General features: G+C 32.7%; 1 protein-coding gene, 1 long non-coding RNA gene and 1 pseudogene across 16 annotated transcripts; 1 reads left to right on the top strand and 2 right to left on the bottom strand.

The window, feature by feature from the left end:
* LOC107625659 lies at window positions 541-3,716 on the top strand. Of its 11 annotated transcripts, none has more exons than XR_001617344.2 (6): window positions 544-938; window positions 2,075-2,221; window positions 2,316-2,637; window positions 2,825-2,938; window positions 3,044-3,285; window positions 3,407-3,716. It is a non-coding gene; the product is annotated as an uncharacterized LOC107625659 (long non-coding RNA). The 11 variants fall into 11 exon arrangements; XR_002357749.1 differs by having other exon boundaries at window positions 551-2,221; window positions 2,316-2,410; window positions 2,526-2,637; window positions 3,407-3,683; XR_002357751.1 differs by having other exon boundaries at window positions 552-2,221; window positions 2,404-2,410; window positions 2,526-2,637; window positions 3,407-3,683.
* LOC107625658 (dynamin-related protein 12A-like) lies at window positions 4,366-6,599 on the bottom strand. Of its 5 annotated transcripts, none has more exons than XR_001617337.2 (5): window positions 5,700-6,597; window positions 5,367-5,439; window positions 4,989-5,090; window positions 4,822-4,872; window positions 4,366-4,717 (listed from the first exon to the last, which is right to left on the bottom strand). XR_001617337.2 is itself a non-coding variant. In XM_021116126.1 (5 exons), the coding sequence occupies exons 2-5, from the start codon at window positions 5,398-5,400 to the stop codon at window positions 4,643-4,645; spliced, it is 252 nt and encodes an 83-aa protein (XP_020971785.1). In that variant the 5' UTR covers window positions 5,401-5,439; window positions 5,700-6,597; the 3' UTR covers window positions 4,366-4,642. The 5 variants fall into 5 exon arrangements, 3 of the variants coding, with proteins under 3 accessions (XP_020971785.1, XP_020971786.1, XP_020971784.1); XM_021116126.1 differs by having other exon boundaries at window positions 4,366-4,707; XR_002357748.1 differs by lacking the exon at window positions 4,822-4,872.
* Window positions 7,271-8,539, bottom strand: LOC107627576 (annotated as a pseudogene).

Here is a 20,269-nt window from a genome sequence, read left to right as displayed (position 1 = left end):
CATTATAATTATTATTTTAACTAAAATAAAAATTTTCAAAATAAAAACTTACATAATTAAGATGATCAAGATAATTAGCAATGTAGAACTCCGGATGATTGACATCTTTTATTCTTCTTTTTCTAGGCATAATTTTTGTGTGGTCCAATTTTTTTTAGCTGAAACCTTCAACAATGGAGTGAACTACCGTGGCTGGGGGTGGGGTTTATGGGAGAGGAGAAATGGAACAAAGTGAAAGAGAAAGTGAAACTGGCTTAAGGGAGCTTCGTATGGTTGGAAGTGTTTCATCTTTGCTGGGCCAACTTGCATGCGCGACACGTGGCTGGGGGCGCAAATCAGACGGTCCGATTTGTGTACCTGCCCAGCCAGTAATCGGATCGTTCGATTACTGTTCTCCAAAACGGACCGTCCGATTTCTTCGATCTAGGCCGTCACACTCCGGTTAAGCACCATGCACCTCCATAACGTTGTTATACACCATTCCTCCTCCAATATTAAAAATAAAAAAGTGATTTAAAAATCAAAAGTTTGAAACAAAAATATATATGAAAAAAAAAAAAAAAAACTGTATTGATCTTGTTTAGGGTTCTGAGCAAAGAAGAACAAAAAGGAGGTGTTTTCGTTAGGTCGTCTCCTCTCCGCTCTTCTTTCTCCGAAGCTCTCTTCGTCTCGTATTTGGCCAAGAAAAAAATGAAGCTCTGTTCGAATCGCCTCCCCTCCATGACCCCTGTCGATTTTATGTTCCTCCATGACCTCCCCGTGTACGCCCTCAACAACCCTGGGAGGAGTTCTTGCTGGTTGCCGGAGCCTCCACCAGCAAGAACCTCGACCTCTTCTGCTTCAACGAAGACGACGCCCAAGCCCTGCTGCGCTAGGTTTTCACGGTCGACCCTCGCCTGCGTGACGGCTCCAAAGTTGTTCCCGTTGCGCTCAACAAGGTTCCCTAAGTTGCTTCTCTCTTCTCTTTCTCTCTCTCTCTCTTAGTAATTTGATTCACCTTATCGTGTTTTACTGATCCACTTTATTGAATTGCTTGGTAATGACTTTTATTGCTTTTTTGAATTCACGTGACATTTGGCAATGTCCAAGTATGGTTATGATTATATGGACGCTTATGTATTTGTATTCATGGATATCAGAGATGATTGAATCTATTCTTGATTATTGTTTCTGGTCATAATATTTGAGCTATATCTAGAATGGCTATATATGTGTATGTGGATGAGCTTCATCATAAATGAATTTGGGTAATGTTTCCTCTATTGCCTTTGCTACAAGAAATGCTACTATCCCATTGGTCATATTTTACTCAAGCTCTATGTTTCAGTTGATGTTATAATTTGTTGTGTACCATAGGCTAGTTATTTTATTTGGTTGATCAAATTTAGGCTTGATGTTTGTGTTGAGTTTTATGATTCTGAAGCTCATACTTCACATTCAGTTGGTTTATTGTGTAGTAAATAGAACCTTTTTCTATTTATGGATTAGTGTAGTCTGTATGTTATTTCTACTTATCCGCCTATAATCACAGACATAAATGCAAGAAAACCTTTAGTTTTATGTACAATGTGGCATTTATTTGCATGTGGTTGTTAAGGACTTTATCCCCTACATCTAATCAGGATAGAGAAGTATGTTGTTGATAGATTTTTAGTTCTATTTGAGGTTCTAAGATCTGTTAAACTTTGATTGTATCTTCTAATACTATTCATAAGTTACAGAAAAAAGATTTAATGGTTATAGGCTACTCCCAATAGGGTTGTAACTCTACCAGGTTGAGTATATTTTTAATGATAAACACATGTTCACTTTTAACTCACTGAGTCAGTACGGTGGTTTCATTTTTAGACAAGTTTCGCGGTCTCCTTATAGCAAGCATTCTCAGCGTAGGCATTCTCCCTACTTTCTCTTGATAATTCCACGTTTGTTGCCATATTAGTTTTTATATGAAAACACTAAAATTTTCAATGTCCTTTGTATTAGACAACCATAGAAGCAAATTAAATGGAAATTTTTAATAATTAAGAAGAAGCTAAGAAATCACAAGTTTTCATTTTGGCCAAAATATGTGCAGGAGTGTGTGGATAGCTTCTTGAAAAGCATATGTATGTAGAATTGGGCGACTGACTAGAGGTCAAAGAATGATTCATTCTCAAAATTTGGATTAGTAGAGCAAATAAATACCACTGCTGATAAGTGACTATTAGTGGTACTCATTAAGGTATATAGGCCTCTCAATGGTTGAAAAAGCTTTCTTCTATCTGATTTGAAATCTATGCATGATCCATTATGATCTTTTTTTTTTTCATTTGAAGCATTAATTTTGAAGATGATTTTAGTGCTCAAACTGTTCTTCACATCGAATCCTTTGGACATGCCCTTCATGCTTTCATAAATGGAAAGCTTGCAGGTAAATTGCATCAGTGACTGATTTTACGGCTTGAACCTGATCACGTGAAGACAATTCAATCGTTTCTTCAAGGCTTTCCTTCTTTCAAATAATATTAGTGAAAGTATATTTTCAGGAAATGGAAAAGGAAACAGTGGCAATGCTAAAAGTCAATGTGGATATCCCCATCACACTTGTAGCTGGGAAGAATACAGTTTGATCTCTTGAGTTTAACTGTGGGTCTTCAAGTAATTCCTCTTTCTCTTCTTTTTTGAATATATATACTATATACTATATAAGCATCTTTAATAGAGGAAATTTTGTTTCTTTGAAGCATTGGCCTTGTTATCTTTTCTCCTTATGTGATTTAGAAACTAGAAGTCATAATATTTCCATGCTATACATATAAGCTTATATGATTCTTATACAAATCAGAACTATAGATTTTTCTTTGACACATGGGGTGCTGGGATCCCTGGGCCAGTGACATTGAAAGGATTGAAGAATGGAACTACTATTGACCTCTCCTCCCAACAATGGTCATATCAAGTTACATTCCGTTTGCTTTTATCTGTCACTGTTGATTCTTGGTTGTATCTAGCTAGCTAGATACATTGTTAGAAGGATACACAATATATATCTTTGTGAATGCAGATTGGTCTTCAAGGTGAAGACTTGGTCTATCTAGTCGAAGTGTTGGACAGTGGAACCCACAATCAAACTTACCCTCAGAATCAGGAAGAAGATGAGGGCCAGTTTTGTCACTAGAGTGTCCTAATACTAAGCAGATCATCTCTTCTATTAAATTTGCCAATTTTGGCACGCCGAGTGGGACTTGTGGGAACTTCAACCATGGTAGCTGCAGCAGCAACAAGGCTCTATCCATTGTTAAGAAGGTGATACACACACAACTTTAAATAACATTTTCTTAGGTACCTTTGTTAGTTATTTTTCATTTTACTTTGTATCGTATCGTACGCCGAATCAACTCATAGTTTTCTTTGATTATATACACAGGCCTGCATTGGATCAAGCATCTGTAAAATTAAAGTATCAATTGATACATTTGGAGATCCATGGAGAAGAGTAACTAAAAGTCTTGCTGTTGAAGCTTCTTGTACATAGACATTGTTGCTTCATGAAGTACTTACCCTTCTTCATAGCTTGGACATGAAGGATCTAAGATTCTCTTAGTTGAAAGTTCATGATTACTACTGGATGATTAGCGAAATGTAAAAATGGTGAATGAAATATTCTAATAGTATATTGAATGTAATTCCATTAGTTCATACCTTATCTTAAAGTTTATATTATTATTATTATATTATATTTATAAATAGCATCGGTTATGTCTTATCTTTTATTTTTCATGAAGTAAAAATCATGCATGCAAAGACATTTTAACGCTCTATACAAATGTGACAAAAGTGCAATGCCATAGAATAAATCATAGCAAGCATTTAAAAGCTTGTTTTATATATGTGCTAATTAAAAATTCAAAGATAAGATAACAAGAAAAGCTGAGATTTTCACTCTTGAAGTCAATTTTGTCATTTTCTTCAACTTTTTATATTTGTATGCATCTTTTTCTTTATGTTTATTTATATACCAATAGGCTAAGCATATAGCAGTAGTCCATTATTGTTGGGATTGGTGTGTTCTGTTCTTTCAGTTACTGGAAACAACACTAAAAATAAAAGTATAAGTGTAAAGAAGGTTGATCGGTCCATATGTCTGTGCTGAATGAAACTATGGGTACAAATTATTGGATCTTTTAACTAATTTCCATAATCTTTTATAAGCTAAGCAAGTTTGATGCATAATTTGGTTTTGCTTGTGACAGGTTTCTCTATTTGGCTGCATTTTATTCTAGGGATTAAGTTTTGAACCGATAATGAACCATTTAAGATTAGTCCTTTTAAACAATTTTAACTTTGTTCTCTAGATTGAGAATCTGAAAGCATGCAATATAAAAGTACGAAAAGAACCTTTTGTCCATTATAAAATTCACAATATATAAAATTTTCAAGGCACCTTAGTATTCAAAACAAGAAGAAAAATGGATATTTATGGACAGATTACAAATTAAAAAGCATATTGCATACACCCTAAAGAAATTCAAAATTATCCAGCATAGTTCAATCATGCAGATTTGAATGTAATAAGCAAATTCTACATTCCCTCAGCAGTGCTTTCACAAACTATCAGCACCATGACATATCTCCTCTTTCCTTTAAAATCATCTAGCATAATTCAATTGCCAAAGCAGGAAGGAGTGCTTGGTAGAATGTCTTGCACAATGCTATCTGGTTGACCCTCTGTAATAACCTGATCAAAATTTAGTGATTACTATAAACGTTTCTTTTTTTCATAATATATGCTAGAAATCTGGTCTTAATGTTTATAAGAAAAATTCAAGTCTTAGAACACACCAACGACGACTTTTGTAAGTCCAGGAAGATCAACCAGTGTTAGATTAACAACTGTCAAAATCACCAAATTAAATGGATGAAACAAATTTTTCAAACTTGAAAATAATTGAAGGACGCATGATAATGTTGCTGCTGAAACTAAATATGTTCTATAAATCTTGTCTCACCATGAGGGGAGTAGATACTAAGATGGATAGGAACAGAAGAAATGCCCTTGGAGCGACCAGTTTCTCTGTCAGTCTCATCAGAGATCTCTTGCCAAATAGTAACTAAAGAAAAGGAAAATTAGTATCCACTAAAGAGTTTACTCTTGAATGAATATGGGAAACTAAACTTCTAAACTTGTAGGACTGTACAGGTTAACAATAGAGTTTGAGAATTCTTGGTTGTTATTATTATTATTAGAACAGGTTATCACTTAGTTATTACAAAATAATCGTAAGCAACATTTATCAGATTAAGTACAATACATACACGACGGGAAAATGAGAAAGAAAAAAGACTGACTATTAAAAAGGAACAAATAGTTCGTATTGCAGAATTACCAAACTCAGTAAACTTCTTCATTGGAAAATGCATAAACTCTGCATACTCCCTCCCTTCATCAATCTTATGGAACTGAAAAGTGGTCACTAGATAAGCTAGTTCTCCAATTACAATAACAATATACAAAAGACAAAAGTATTAAGAAAACCACTACAGATCATTAAACATTATTGAGATAAATACATGTCACTATGACATGGTGAAATCAATCCAGCATACCATTCAGTACCAAAAAGCTGAATTAGTACTTTTCCTAACTTATTTATTGTTTGCTATGCCTAAAGTAAAAGAAAGAAAGAAATAATGAACCAAAAGGCAAAGCAACATGCTACCTCCTTTGAACAAAGACATTGACATTTCTGTCGTCGCTGCCATCTCTTCGCAATGAAATTTCACTTGCCACATGCAATAAGGAGAAAACAGCAGCCGGGATGAATTAAAGCAACCTGTTTCTTAATTTATCATAAATTTTGATGAACTGAAACATAGAGCTTGAGTGAAATATGACCAATGGGATAGTAGCATTTCTTGTAGCAAAGACAATAGAGGAAACATTAACCAAATTCATTCATGATGAAGCTCATCCACATACACATACATAGCCATTCTAGATAGCTCAAATATTATAACCAGAAACAATAATCAAGAATAGGTTCAATCATCTCTGATATCCATGAATACAAGTACATAAGCGTCCATATAATCATAACCATACTTGGATATTGCCAAATGTCACGTCAATTCAAAAAAGCAATAAAAGTCATTACCAAGCAATTCAATAAAGTGGATCAATAAAACACCATAAGGTGAATCAAATTACTGAGAGAGAGAGAAGAGAGGAGCAACTTAGGGAACCTTGTTGAGTGCAACGGGAACAACTTTGGAGCTGTCACGCAGGCGAGGGTGGACCGTGAAAACCTGGCACAGCAGGGCTTGGGTGTCGTCTTCGTTGAAGCAGAAGATGCCGAGGTTCTTGCTGGTGGAGGCTCCGGCAACTAGCAAGAACTCCTCCCACGGGTTGCTGAGGGCGTACACGAGGAGGTCGTGGAGGAACATAAAATCGACAGGGAGTTGTGGAGGGGAGGCGATTCGAACAGAGCTTCATTTTCTTCTTGGCCAAAGATGAGATGAACAGTGCTTGAGAGAGAAGACCAGAGTGGAAACGAGACGAAGAGAGCTTCGGAGAAAGAAGAGCAGAGAGGAGACGGACTAAGGGTCCGTTTGGAAAACTCTAGAAGTAGCTTTTTTTTTATTTTTGACTTATGAAAAGTAGCAGTATTAATGTCGGGTGCAATTTTTAAAATAAAATTGTAACTTTCTAAGAAGCTATTTTGAAGCTTATAGAGAAGTTAAAAAAATGACTTCTCTCATAATACTTTTACTTTTCATTACATTTCTTTAAAATAAGCACTTTTAGAGTTAAAAATCCAAACACAAAATAACTTATTTATAAGTTATTTTTAACAGAGTCATTTATTGTTTAAGTTATTTTATCAAAAAGAGCTTAATTAAGTTAGTTACCCAAATTGGGAATAAGACCATCTCTAATAAGGAACTCATTCCAATTTCTGTTTATGGTCCACCTGTCATAAAAAGTAACTCCACATCAGCTTTTGCGTCATAAACAGTAAATAGGAACTCAAAGCATCTCTCTATTCTCCATTAGGAGGAACTAACTTTAGTCCCTGTTGTGGTCCCACTTAATTAATTAATTAAAATACTTGAAATTAATGTAATTAATTTTTTTCAATAATGTAATTTAAATTTATAAATTTAAAAATAATCCACTATTAAAAGATATTAATATTAAATAAATTCATATATAACAATAATATACAATATATAATTCGGGGATACACTAATTTGTAAAATTACTTAATACAAAGAAAAACATAGTTAAGCTTTATAGTTGACGACAAACATTATGAAATTGCCATATGTGTTCAATCAAGTCTTCTTTCAATTGTCTATGCTGCTGCCTATTTCGAAGTTGGGCATTTTTTTGGAGAAATTGATGGTATGGTGCAAAATCTTCTTCCCCCAGTTGAGGTTGTGATAAGCCATTTTCGACATCATCATACTCTAAGCCTTGAGCAAAATTTCTTGCATAAGTGTCTCTTTCATCTTCAACAATCATATTATGCAATATAATACAAGCTCTTATTATGTTGGCAAGCTTCTTCTTTTCCCAAAAATGAGCTGAACCACGTATAATTGCAAAGCGTGCTTGCAACACACCGAATGCTCGCTCTACATCTTTTCTTTGCCCTTCTTGGTATTGTGCAAATAACTTGCGTTTCTCCCCTTGTGGCTTTGAGATTGATTTGACAAATGTAGCCCATTCAGGATAAATACCATCTGCTAAATAGTATCCCATAGTATAATTATTACCATTAATAGTATAATTTACCTCTGGAGCACGGTCATTTAGAATATCATCGAATACTGGAGAACGATCTAACACGTTGATATCGTTATTTGAACCAGAAACTCCAAAGAACGCATGCCATATCCAAAAGTCTGAAGATGCTAAAACCTCAAGTACTATAGTTGCAACCCCACGATAACCACTCATGTACATACCTTTTCACACCTTTGGACAATTTTTCCATTGCCAATGCATGCAGTCAATGCTACCCAACATGCCAGGGAAGCCACGACCCTCCGCCATTTGTAGTAGGCGTTGTACGTCATTTGGATTGGGTTTTCGCAAGTATTCATCCTCGAACACCGAAATGACACATTTAACAAATTTTTCCAAGCATTCAATTGTAGTGCTCTCGCCTATGCGCACATAATCATCAACATCGCCATATGCTAACATCTGTATCGCAGCAGTACATTCTGGAGTGGCGACAAGCCTATTCTTCCAGTTGCATCAACCCTCTTTTGAAAATACGGATAGACGTTTGAGAGAGCGTCTACTATCCGAAGGAACACATGTCTTCTCATTCGAAATCTCCGTCGAAAAATGTCAGCATTATACACCGGTTCATCTGCAAAGTAATCTTGAAAAAGGCGATCATGTCCTGCTTCTCGATCTCTGTTGATCCATCTACGAGTAATTGGGATAAAGCTTCTATCGATATCTTCTTTTTCTGAATCTTCGAGTAAACACTCATCCATCCAATTATCTATGAGTGTGTTATCTTGCCGTCTTCTTTTACCTTACAAAGTCTCATTAAACATATCATCAAAATTTCTAGCCATATCTAGAAATGTAATTTTTAGATCTCTTTCGAGGTGAGAAACAAGAGTTGAAGTGGAGTTGCGGAGTCATTGATAGTTGATATTTATAAGTGTGTCTGCAATAAGTACATTAACGGATAGTTAACGGCTAGTTTTGCAACGGTCACTTTCATGAACAATAAGGGCATAATAATATTGACTAATTTAAAAACTTACATCATAAATAAATAAAACAAACTACATCACATGCCAGTAATACGCAATAAAAATAAGAACATAATACATAACTCTACGAATACAAGGAACCATTAAGTAAATCACTTGGCGATTATTTTCTCACATGCAATATCATGAAGAGCTCGTCGTTTTTCACTCATTGTAGACGTGTCAGCATTAAGTATTTGCATATCCATCTCCCTTTCCCTTTCCTTGGCCATACTTTCCATTTTCCTTTCTTTTGCTTTTATCTCCATTTCTTTAATATACCTCTGAGTTTGTAATTCTTGTTCTTTCATTGCCGCTTGAGCTTGTAATTCTTGTTCTTTCATTGCCACTTGAATTTGTAACTCCTTCTCTTTGATTGCCATAATCTTTGCTCTATGTTCCTTCTCCTCTTCTCTTTCTTTTTCCCTATCCATTAGTTCCTTTTCTCTAACATTCTTAATATCTTCCATGAGAGATAATTTATTAACAACTAATGATTTCTTTTCGCTAAAATCTTCACACATTTGTGCTTTTTTCTTACCTTTTCGCTTGCTCTTCTTTGATCCTTGTGGGCGAACGGGAGAGTCCACACCGAGTTCGTCAGCCAATGGTATTTCTGGGTTTGATGAGGATGAGTATGCTCCAGTTGCACTAACCTTGGTTCTCTTTGAGCCGCTACTTTGTGTAGGTAGTTGGCTTCTCCATTTTTGCTCCAACCTAAGCATGTTCCAATGCCTCTCAAAAGTGAATTTTTTTACCATAATTTGTGAAATAAATTTTATAGGCCAACTCCTTTATATCATCAGCGTTCGAACCACTCCTTATGTTTCGACTAGCTTGATCGTAGCAACAAGCAAATTGTGCAACAACCTTATTGATCTTATACCATCGTTTCTTACATGCAACTACCCCCCTTGTCATGTCGGAGCAAAATTCTACACAGTAGCTATGAATTCGACTCCAAAATATTTCCCCCTTTTGATCGGTACCAACTATAGGGTCAGTTGAAACATTTAACCACGCACTGATCAACATCTCATCCTCTTTCCAATGCCAGTGTTGAATATTATCTTGCCTCCGATCTTCAATATCATCATCATTGAGGTCGATAGCATCTAATCCACAAGGGTTGGCAAAATTTGAATATTGCGAATTTAGACTAGATTGTATAGGAGTATGAGAGGATGTGTTAGAAGAGCCACCAACACTAGATGTGTTATGTCTTGATGCACTGAATTGAGTTGGAAACAGCAAAGAAGTTGGAGTAACATTTCCAATAGAGGGGTTAAATATGGATGAAAATGGAAAATGTGGTGTTTGTGAATTTTGATTTTGCGGTTAGAATATAGGAAATTGATTATTATAAGGAGCTTGAAAATTGAAATTAGAAAGATTTTGTGGATTTGGATTTTAAAATGTATTCGGTAGTGTGAAATTTTGATTTGGGACTTGAGAGTTTGAGGTTTGAGATTGTTGGGTATTTGGAATTTGAGAAAAGTTTTGTAAGTAATTGAAGAAAGAGTTGAGTTGGTTTGGATCCATTTTTTCGAACAAAAAATAATATTAGCAAAACTTTGATTTCGTAAACTTGGAAGAAGATGAAGAAGAGTAGTAGAAAGTGTGAGAATAGAAGTGTATCTAAGTGGTATATATAGAGTAACAAAATATCAATTTATTAATAATAACGGTAACATAGTAACGGCTAGTTTCTAACGGCTAATTTTACAACGGCTAGTTTTGCAACGGCTAATTTAATATAATAATATAAATAATATTCAATACTTCTATTGCTTTGAACGTTGTGAAGGAACTCACTTTTGATTTGCTTCAATGGTAGGTCCTCACCTTTTACTGACACACAGTAAATGAGGCTCAAAATTCTTCTACCGTTGGAGTTGCTCTAACAGAAACACCTCCCTTTTGTTCTTCTTTGTCCAGAACCCTAAACAAGATCAATACCATTTTTTTTCATATATGTTTTTGTTTCAAACTTTTGATTTTTAAATTGTTTTAGATTTAAAAATGTAAAATTAAAGTTGATTTAGTTTTGACTAAATTAAAAAGATTAGAGTAGTTGTCCAATGTAAGAAAAAGGGTATTTAAGTTTTTTTATAAAATTAAATAAAAATATTTTTATTTTTTATTAAAGTACAAGGGTAGTTTAGTAAAAATATTGATATGATATATATTTATTAAAAGAAAAATTATTTATTGATGTAGAAAATATATTCACATGTCGTGTTTTAATTTGTCCACATTTTTATCGTATCGATACGTATGAATTTATGATAGTACCAAAAAAACACCAAAAATATATTATTTACCAGTTTAAACACAAAGGCAAAAATATACCGTTTTATGTATTTAGTTTTGTTTTCGTACCCATTAAGTACTAAAATGGATTAGTTTGTTTCCCGCAAAAACATGGCCAAAAAAGCTGCCGCTTTTGCAAAGAAGGATTCCGAAAACATGGCAGAAAAAATAGCACTTTCGCACAACATATCTACAAAAATGTGGGTAAAAATTTCAAATTCATTTTTGGATTTGAAGTCTGCGAAAACGAAATAGAAAGTTCAAATTCGATTTTTATGCAGTGCCTGTAAAAATGAAAGTAGTAACACGTTTCTGCTTAAATAAAAAAGAAAGCCTTAGATTAGTGCTTCAAAGTACGCAAATTAATTTTATTATGGAGAGTGAGTTTGTGTAGGACGTGGAAATGGAGAGAAGGGGAGTTTTACCGGCCTGTGGTGTCAGCAAGACACTAATCGGACCGTGCGACTGGTACAAGAGAACTCGGACCGTACGAGTTCCTCCTCCAAAAGCGGACCGTCCAAGTTGTCTACCCCAAACCACGTGTTGTTGGCGTGGTGCTCCCCACAGACGGTGCCCCGTTAACACTACCAACCCCCTCCATTGCATGCGTACCCAGGAACTTCACTTTTCCTTCCTTCCCCACCCAGCATCCAGCCCTTCATCTTCTTCCTCCCTCAACGCTTTCTGCTTCATCTATTTGAGGGAAAAAAAAAAAAAAAAAAAAACTAAAATGTCAAAGAAATCAAAACCTAGAAATGTTGATCGTCCGGAACTTCACATTGTAAAATATCTCAACTATTCTGATTATGTAAGTTTATTTGTTAAATTCTTTTTATATTTCAAAATTATATTTATTATTTTTAGAAATTTAATTATATTTATGGTTGTTAGGAGTTGAACTGAAGAAGATATGTGACTTAATGTATAATTTTATTGATAGAAATTTAGAAATAAATGTTTAAATAAGGTGTAAATGTAGTTGGTTCCTGTTTAGAATTGTTTGTAATATAATAGATTATTAAAAAAAATAAGTTTTTAGAATTTTTTGGAATAATATTAGAAGTTATAATTAAGTAGTTATAGTTAATTGTAGAAATTTAGGAATATTTTTTTAAAGAATAGTTAGAAATATATATGTTTAAATGTAGTTAATTGTTGTTTAGACTTTTTTGTAATATAATAGATTAGAAATAAAAAAAATAGTTGTTTAGATTTTTTGTAATAATATTAGACTTTCTACTGATTATGCTAACTCTGATAAGCCAACCACACCCTGACTCGTACTGTGTACACTTCGCATAAAATGTCAATGGCTCCGACTCATACACACACGGTAGTCTACACTTCTTCGGAGGGTATACTCCTTCATCGCCTTAATAACAACTTTCCTAGAACTGAATTTCATCCCACGGAAAATTCATCATCTGCGACAATAGAAACTTCTACCAGGACGGCAGCCATACCATAAGTATTTAATACACGATTGTTTAATGACCAAAATTAAAAGTAAATCAGTACTCACAACATCAATAATGATATAAATAAGTTTTACATTACGTTGTTATCTCAATCTCAATAAAATAAAAACATAAACACATTAATACATACTGTTAATTAATACAAATTAACAAAACAACTAAAAATAAATACTAATTTCCTAAATAACTTCATAAATACTATAATAAACACTCATTAATAAACCCTGATTAACTAAATAACTAAAAATAAATACTAATCGCCTAAATAACTAAAAATAAATACTATAACAACTACTCATTAATAAACCCTAATTAACTAAATAACTAAAAATATATACTAATTGCCTAAATAACTTCATAAATACTATAATAAATACTCATTAATAAACCCTAATTAACTAAATAACTAAATAAATACAAATTAACTAAATAACTAAAAATAAATACCAATCGCCTAAATAACTTCATAAATACTATAATAAATACTCATTAATAAATCCTAATTAACTAAATAACTAAATAAATACTGGTTCCTAAATACTAAATAACTCAAAATATTTTTACCTTAAACTTGACTAAATAAACTCTTTTACAAATGCTAATTGAGTACCTGCACTCATATAATCTGGAAACTCCGGAGCATGCATGGCTTCCAAATCCAAAACTCGCATAAAAGATGGCTCCTCAAATGGTACTTCGTTCGCGAGTGTATTTGCCACGTCTGTCACATTCAGAGCCACAGTGCCGTCACCTTGATCTTCATTTTCGTTTGGACTAACAACTTCGTAATTGCTTTCGAACTCTTCCTCACTGTCACTATTGTAGTCTTTCCGTAAAATATTTCGGTCGGCCTCAGATTGTTCGAATTCAATGTACAACTCGATGAACGAGATTTGAGCACGACTTTCAATATACATTGAAAACATCTCTTGCATGCTCACTTCGTCCGTTATATATTCAATATTTGGTCTGAAATTGAATAAATCCACCAAATACTGGTACGGAATATCTGTACAAAATACATGATATTTTTCTTGACATCCCCAAATCTATCTTCTCACAATCACACCTTTAAGCTCTTCAAATGAAATTGTGAAGGGAATAACATCTAACGGATCTTTACAAACAAATTTTACTCCTTCCGACGTCTGCAACAAAATCTGACCAAAATAATACACTTTCAAAAGAACTCTATCTTCCATTTCTCTCACTCACTTAAACAAAAACTGAAATTTCACTATCAACTTTCTTTTTTCCAACACAACCAGATCGACACTTGACCATGAGAAAGAAGAAGAGAAGTCGAAGAAGATGAAGAAGATTGGATCTGGTCGGCTGATTACGATTTACACACCTTCGCATGTATATATATACACACACAACTCGGACCAAGCGAGTTGTTTACCCTAATTCAAAAAAAAACATATAATAATGAAAACGGACCATCCGATTTCATTTTACGAAAATAAAAAAATTTATACTCATGCACAACTCGTACCCAGCGAGTTGTTGAACCTATTTCAAAAAAATTTCTAATCAAAACATACTCTCCGACTTCATTTACATAAAATAAAAAAAAATTATACATGCACAAATCGCAGGGTCCGATAAGCTTTATGTGAATTTCAGATCTTTCCTCCCTCCAAAACGGACCCTCCGATTTGCTAACAAAAATTTAAAAACAATGAAATCGGATGGTCCGACTTCTTAATACCAAATCTGAGAAAAAGCTGCCCCACATAATGGTATAGTACCTCTATGATCTATAACCCGGCACAACACATTCACATCTTCCATAACCAAAAAAATCAGCCCTTCAAAGTACGGTGATATTATATGTGTTAGAAAATTATTTTAATTTTTTTAGTTTGTTTGTGGGCGATACATATATTAATTATAATCACAAATGATGTCATTTTAAATTAAATGACTTATATAATAGTGGTTTCATTTATTGTTATAAATGGTAAATTGAATAAGTCATTATTACTTTTGATTTGGAATTAAATGAGAATAAAATCGGATATTATCTTTTGGACTTTGGATATTATTTTATTCGGGCTTTAGGATTTAATGGGTGCCATGCTCAAATATAAATAGTGCCTTCAGAGTTTCGGTCCCCAATATACCAAAACCGCCTTTGTTGTTCTTTCTCCATCAAAAGAGTTGTAATTCAGCCGCCTAGAATATAGAAAGCTTTGGTTGAGAAAGATCGAAAGAACCACAAGATCCAAATCTTTCCATCAATTTTTAATTTTTTATGAGTAAAAATATACTTTCGCATTATAATATATTTTTAGTGATTCAATATGGATAATATAAGTTAATAAAATTATTTATTCCAACAGCTATCTATATTTTAATCATCAAAATATTCAGTTTTATTTTCTTTGGGTCAATATATATATGCGTTCCATATTACATTATAATATTGCATATATAGAAATATACATGTATATGTATTAGATGTTGCGATTGTGTGCGATAGTTTATATGTCTTAAGTATTGTTTCACATATATAAATATGTGGCCGTTTGGGTTATAGAAATTTTTTGAACCTTTTTTTTTATAATAAGTAATAAATTGATTTTTTTTTTAAATATTAATAAAGTATTGCTAATCTTTGATAGTCTCGGATCTGTTTTTTGTGTACCATTAATCGGAATAAAATTGATTAATAATTTTTTTTGGGATATAAAGATTATTGTGTATATGTCACTTATGCAAATATTAATCTACCCAAAAAAAAATTTATATTTGGCCAAGTTGTGTGTATATATTAATAATATTTAAGTAATAAAAAATATTATTTAATTGTTACATAAGGAAATTAGTAACAATTTAGATTATTATACCCACTTATTATTTAGAGTAAAGTATCGTTTTTGTCCCCAACGTTTGGGGTAAATCCTATTTGTGTCCCTAACGTTTAAATCGTCCTATTTGTATCCTTAACGTTTATAAAAGTGATTCAATGTTATCATACTATCAATTATATTAACAAATCAGATTATATTTTTCATTTATTATCACTTGGATGTATTCATTCTCAATTAGGTCTGACTTGGATGTGTTCGATTTTAATATTATACCCACTATTTGTGTTTGGATTCAATTATGTCCCTAGAAAAGTGAATTATGTAAATGTTGTAGAAATTAGTTTCAACATTTGATGAGTTATTTTTCGGAGTAGATCATCGATTCTATCCCAGACATTTGTATTCTAACTTCAAGAAGAGATTTTTAGAACTCAAACTAAAGCGCTCATGATGTGTAATTAACGGCAGGATAACATTGAATCACTTTTATAAACGTTAGGGATACAAATAGGATTTACCCCAAACGTTGGGGACAAAAACGATACTTTACTCTATTATTAAATTATTACATAAGGAATCTGAACTCTTATGAACCATATGTGATTCATGTGCTGAGAATTCTTTGGTCTCTGTTTTCCTGGATAAATACAATCCTGACCCTATAACCCCCTCTGGCTAATAACTTTTTCTTTTGTTTCAGTATTGCAAAAACAGATCAACCAGATTTTGATAATGTCTTTTTATTGAATCAATTATTTTGTAGGGCCTTTTGTCCCCTGAAAATTCTGAACTATTGAGTTTGTCTACTGGTCCATGCGACAATTCTAAGGTTTGTGTCAAATGATTTCCAATTTAAATTGTTACAATGGTGTTCTTAGTTTTTACATAGTAACTAAAATATTATTATTCGGGTTAAGTACTGAAATTGTCCCTAAGGTCTGGGCTGAAAATCAAAATCGTCTCCGACCTTTTTTGTTATTAAAATCATCCTCAACGTTATAAAATCGTCATTTTCCACTTCAATTTTATTTTTTTTACCTTATTACCCTTTATTATTAATAAAAATAATTAAAAATAATATTAAAAAATTAAAACAACCTTTTAATAACAAAAAAAGGTCGGGGACGGTTTTGATTTTCACCCCAAACCTTAGGGACGATTTCAGTACTTAACCCTTATTATTCTTATATTTGTTGGTACATGATGGCGTATCCAGGCTTGTGAGAGTGAGCCAACTCCATCACCTGCAGTTGATGAGAAACATAATTCTAAGATTTTCGGAGCTAAGGAACATATTGAAGAGGTTGGAGAGGAGTTAGTTTTGTCCAAATCTAAGAAAGGAAAGTGGGTTGTGATGGAGGACTAAATCACAGTTCGATTTATAATATATGAGAATAATTTATTTAAACTATTATCTGAATAAACTATGATTGTTTGAGAGTGATTAGGATCTACCATATATGAGTAGTTTATTTTTTAAAATTTGTGTTGACATTAATTTATCTCTTAGAACTTGATACAAGAGTTGTTTCGTATATTTGTTTATTTAATCCAAGATTTGAGTGTGTTTTCTTTTAATAAATACTTATTATTAGTAGTAGTATTTGAGTACTTATATAAAAAAATGAAAGTCCGTTGAAGAAATAAATGTAATATTAGTGTTGGTGATAATATGTTGGCAATTGCAATGAGAGTTGAGTGAGATTCAACTATGAACAGCATACTCGGTTTCAGAATGTATTGAACCTTTCATTGGAAATCCCTCTCTCACATGGATATGATTACCACTTTGAGAACTTGGGAATAAATCATGCATTATTGAAATCTTTTGCTCATTCAGCATCATTATTATTATCATTATCGTATACTTCTTCAGTTTTAAAATAAGTACAGCTTTTACTTTAATTTAAAATGAATATTTTAATTTTTTTAATAAATCTAAAAGTTAAAATTAAAGCAACAATTATTTTAAAATAGAAAGAATATATTCAATGATCATAAATAAGAACTTTTTTTAATCAATCTCTTCGTTTACCAAAATACATGTAGAAAATTTGATCAATCACAAGTAGTTTCTTTATAAATTAGAATAAAGAAAGAAAACAAAAGAAAAAAAAAGGGAATAACACGTTACTGCTTGCTGGTCTCCCTCCTTTTTTTGTTACTTTTGTAAATTATAATAAATAAAGAAAACAAATGAAAACAAAAAGGGAATAACACGTTACTGCTTGCTGGTCTCCCTCCTCTCTTTTGTTACTTTTGTAAATTAGGATAAATAAAGAAAACAAAAGAAAACAAAATGGGAATAACACATTACTGCTTGCTGGTCTCCCTCCTCTCTTTTGTTACTTTTATTCATTCCTTCATTCAAAGATAACAAAAAGGGAAAACCCTAGCTAGCTTCCACCGCCGCCGAACGGAGTGACCGGTTGCCGCCGTCCGTGGCTGTCCGAGGAGTCTCTCTTTGGATGTCGGTGTTTTCCAAGTCAAATCCCCTGTTTGATGTCTTCTTCCTCATTCGGTGCCCATCCTCCGTCGGATTCGTCCTGCTCGAGGTCGTCTTGTCGCCGTCGTCTTGGCGTCATTGTCTCGAAGGTCAGTGGCTTTGGTGTGCACCTGTTCTTCGATTTTCATTTTATTCTCTGGATCTCTGTTCTGAAATCAACAAATTATTGAATGATTATAGGGTTTTATGTTTTATTGAAATCGTTGAATGATTATTTGATTTTTGGGTTCTGGTTCTGTTGTACTGCTGCTACTTTGTGTTTTTGTAAAATTTGTAGATGATTATTTGATTATTCAGCTCAGGGTTGTGTGTTTTGTATTTTGTGTTTTAGATTACACAGAAAAAACCAATTACTTGAAATACTTACACACAAACATGTCCAGTCCTAACAACAGCTTCCCAATGGATCCTTCGTTGGGTCCTTCCCTTGTTCTCAGAACATTGGTTGTAATCATGGTAAGTCTCTAAACTAATTCATTAATATATGTAATTTAAAATCCTAATCCCAAATTGCATGCGACCCATATATAATTAATTTTATCATACAATTGATCCTATTTTTAATACGTCTTTTTACGTAATTTTTTTTATTTTGTCTAAATATATGTGTCTGTTGCAATATTTTTTTTGGAGTCAATAAAAATCAATGCCTCAAATTTTAAATTATAGAAAATATGATACTATGTTATAAAATTATTTTTTCTAATAATTTAAGCTCATAAAAAAGGCATATGATTGGGATAAAACTATCTTAAATTTGCTACGTATGATGCCTGGTTTAGAAAACAACAATAAAATTATGGATTTTTCTGATACAAGAATAAGAGTAGTATTTTCAATTCGAATCTTTTTTTATTTTTTAAATTATCAAGACATATTTTTTCTTCTTTTGGATTAAGGAAGAAATGTGATTTTGGATGCAGTCTAATTTTAAAATGATTTACCCAAAAAATATACTTCTTCTTAGTTACTATAAAAGCCTAGGAAGTATGGTCTTATACTGTTACCATACATACTTGCTGGAATTTACGTTTGTTCTTTTTTTTCTTCTAGAGAAAAATGGATAGACAATATGATTTGTTAGAGATGATTGCACCGCTAAAAGAGAGCTGGAAGATTCATGTAAAAGTAATCAGACTCTGGTCTTTACCAAAATTCAAAGACCCCAAATCCAATAGCTCCATTGAAATGGTATTGATGGATGAGCAGGTACTTCTAATTTATTCATTCACACAATTATTTCTATGTTTTCATACACATAGTCCCACATTTGTATGATCCTCACTCTCATAATTATTACAATTTCAATCTCAACAGTTTTATACTTTTTTTGGGACCATTCAATTAAAAACTGAACAAGAATAAAACCCAATTGTATATTTTCCTGCAAGAAAACGTAAAAATTTTTTTATAAAAGAAGATTTTGCAGTCAAAAAGAGATTTAAATTTTAACTCAGTTAAATATTGTTTCATTTAAATTTTACTTAGTAAAAAAAATTATATAATTTTATGTATTATCCTTATAATGTCATATAACAATTAAATAATACTTTAAAAATTAATGTGTCTTATTTTTAAAGGGGACCTTGTATAAGTTTGGAGTTTTTTATTCAACCTTCCTCCAACATAATTCCAAACTGATTTGTCCCTTGTATTTTCGACCGAGAGTGACCAAGACTAGCAAAAGAAAATTGGTAATGGCGAGTGGAGGCAGCACATCAATAATAAGTAGGAGACAAGGTAGGAGACTTGCTAGTGATGAGTTGAGGTTGAAAGAGCCACTGTTGTGGGTAAGGGGCGTTTTAGAAAAGTAAAACACCCTAAGTATAAATACAAGATGTATGTTGTAGTCTCTAGGTCTCACACAATGTGAAACCCAAATAGATTGTTCTTTGAGCATCCTTACTTCAAGGTATTTCTAAGTTTTGTTGATATTGAACTACTTAATTTGTAAGAAATTTGTTAAGAATAAGGTGATGATTATTGTATATGTTATTTTGTTTGTAGAAAAATTAACCACATTGTGATTTTTTCGGTGGTTTGATGACATTTTTTGTTATCTTTCTTTGAATGCTTGTTTGGGTGGTGTAGGTTTGGATAGTGGTTAGAAGAAAGACTTAAGGTACTGAAAAAATTGATGTTAGTGGAAAAAAAATTACAATGGTGTTGCCAAAAATGATGAAAGTTTTGTCTTTGTGAGTGGTTTAATATTAGGAGCATTTATAGTTGTTGCTTTTTTTTTTTAGCTTTAGTAGGCTTTAGGGTTGTAAATGTTATCATGGTACAAAGAGTTTAGAAAAGAAAAGAAGAATTATTTAGACCAAGAAGCTTTAGTAGGCTTTAGGGTTGTAAATATTATTCATGTGATGTGATTACAAGGTTCTTACCAATAT

This window comes from Arachis ipaensis, chromosome B02 (assembly GCF_000816755.2).
Source record: "Arachis ipaensis cultivar K30076 chromosome B02, Araip1.1, whole genome shotgun sequence".
In the NCBI taxonomy this organism is placed as follows: Eukaryota; Viridiplantae; Streptophyta; class Magnoliopsida; order Fabales; family Fabaceae; genus Arachis; species Arachis ipaensis.
Note: the sequence above shows the minus strand (reverse complement) of the source record. Positions and strands in the feature narration are given on the sequence as shown.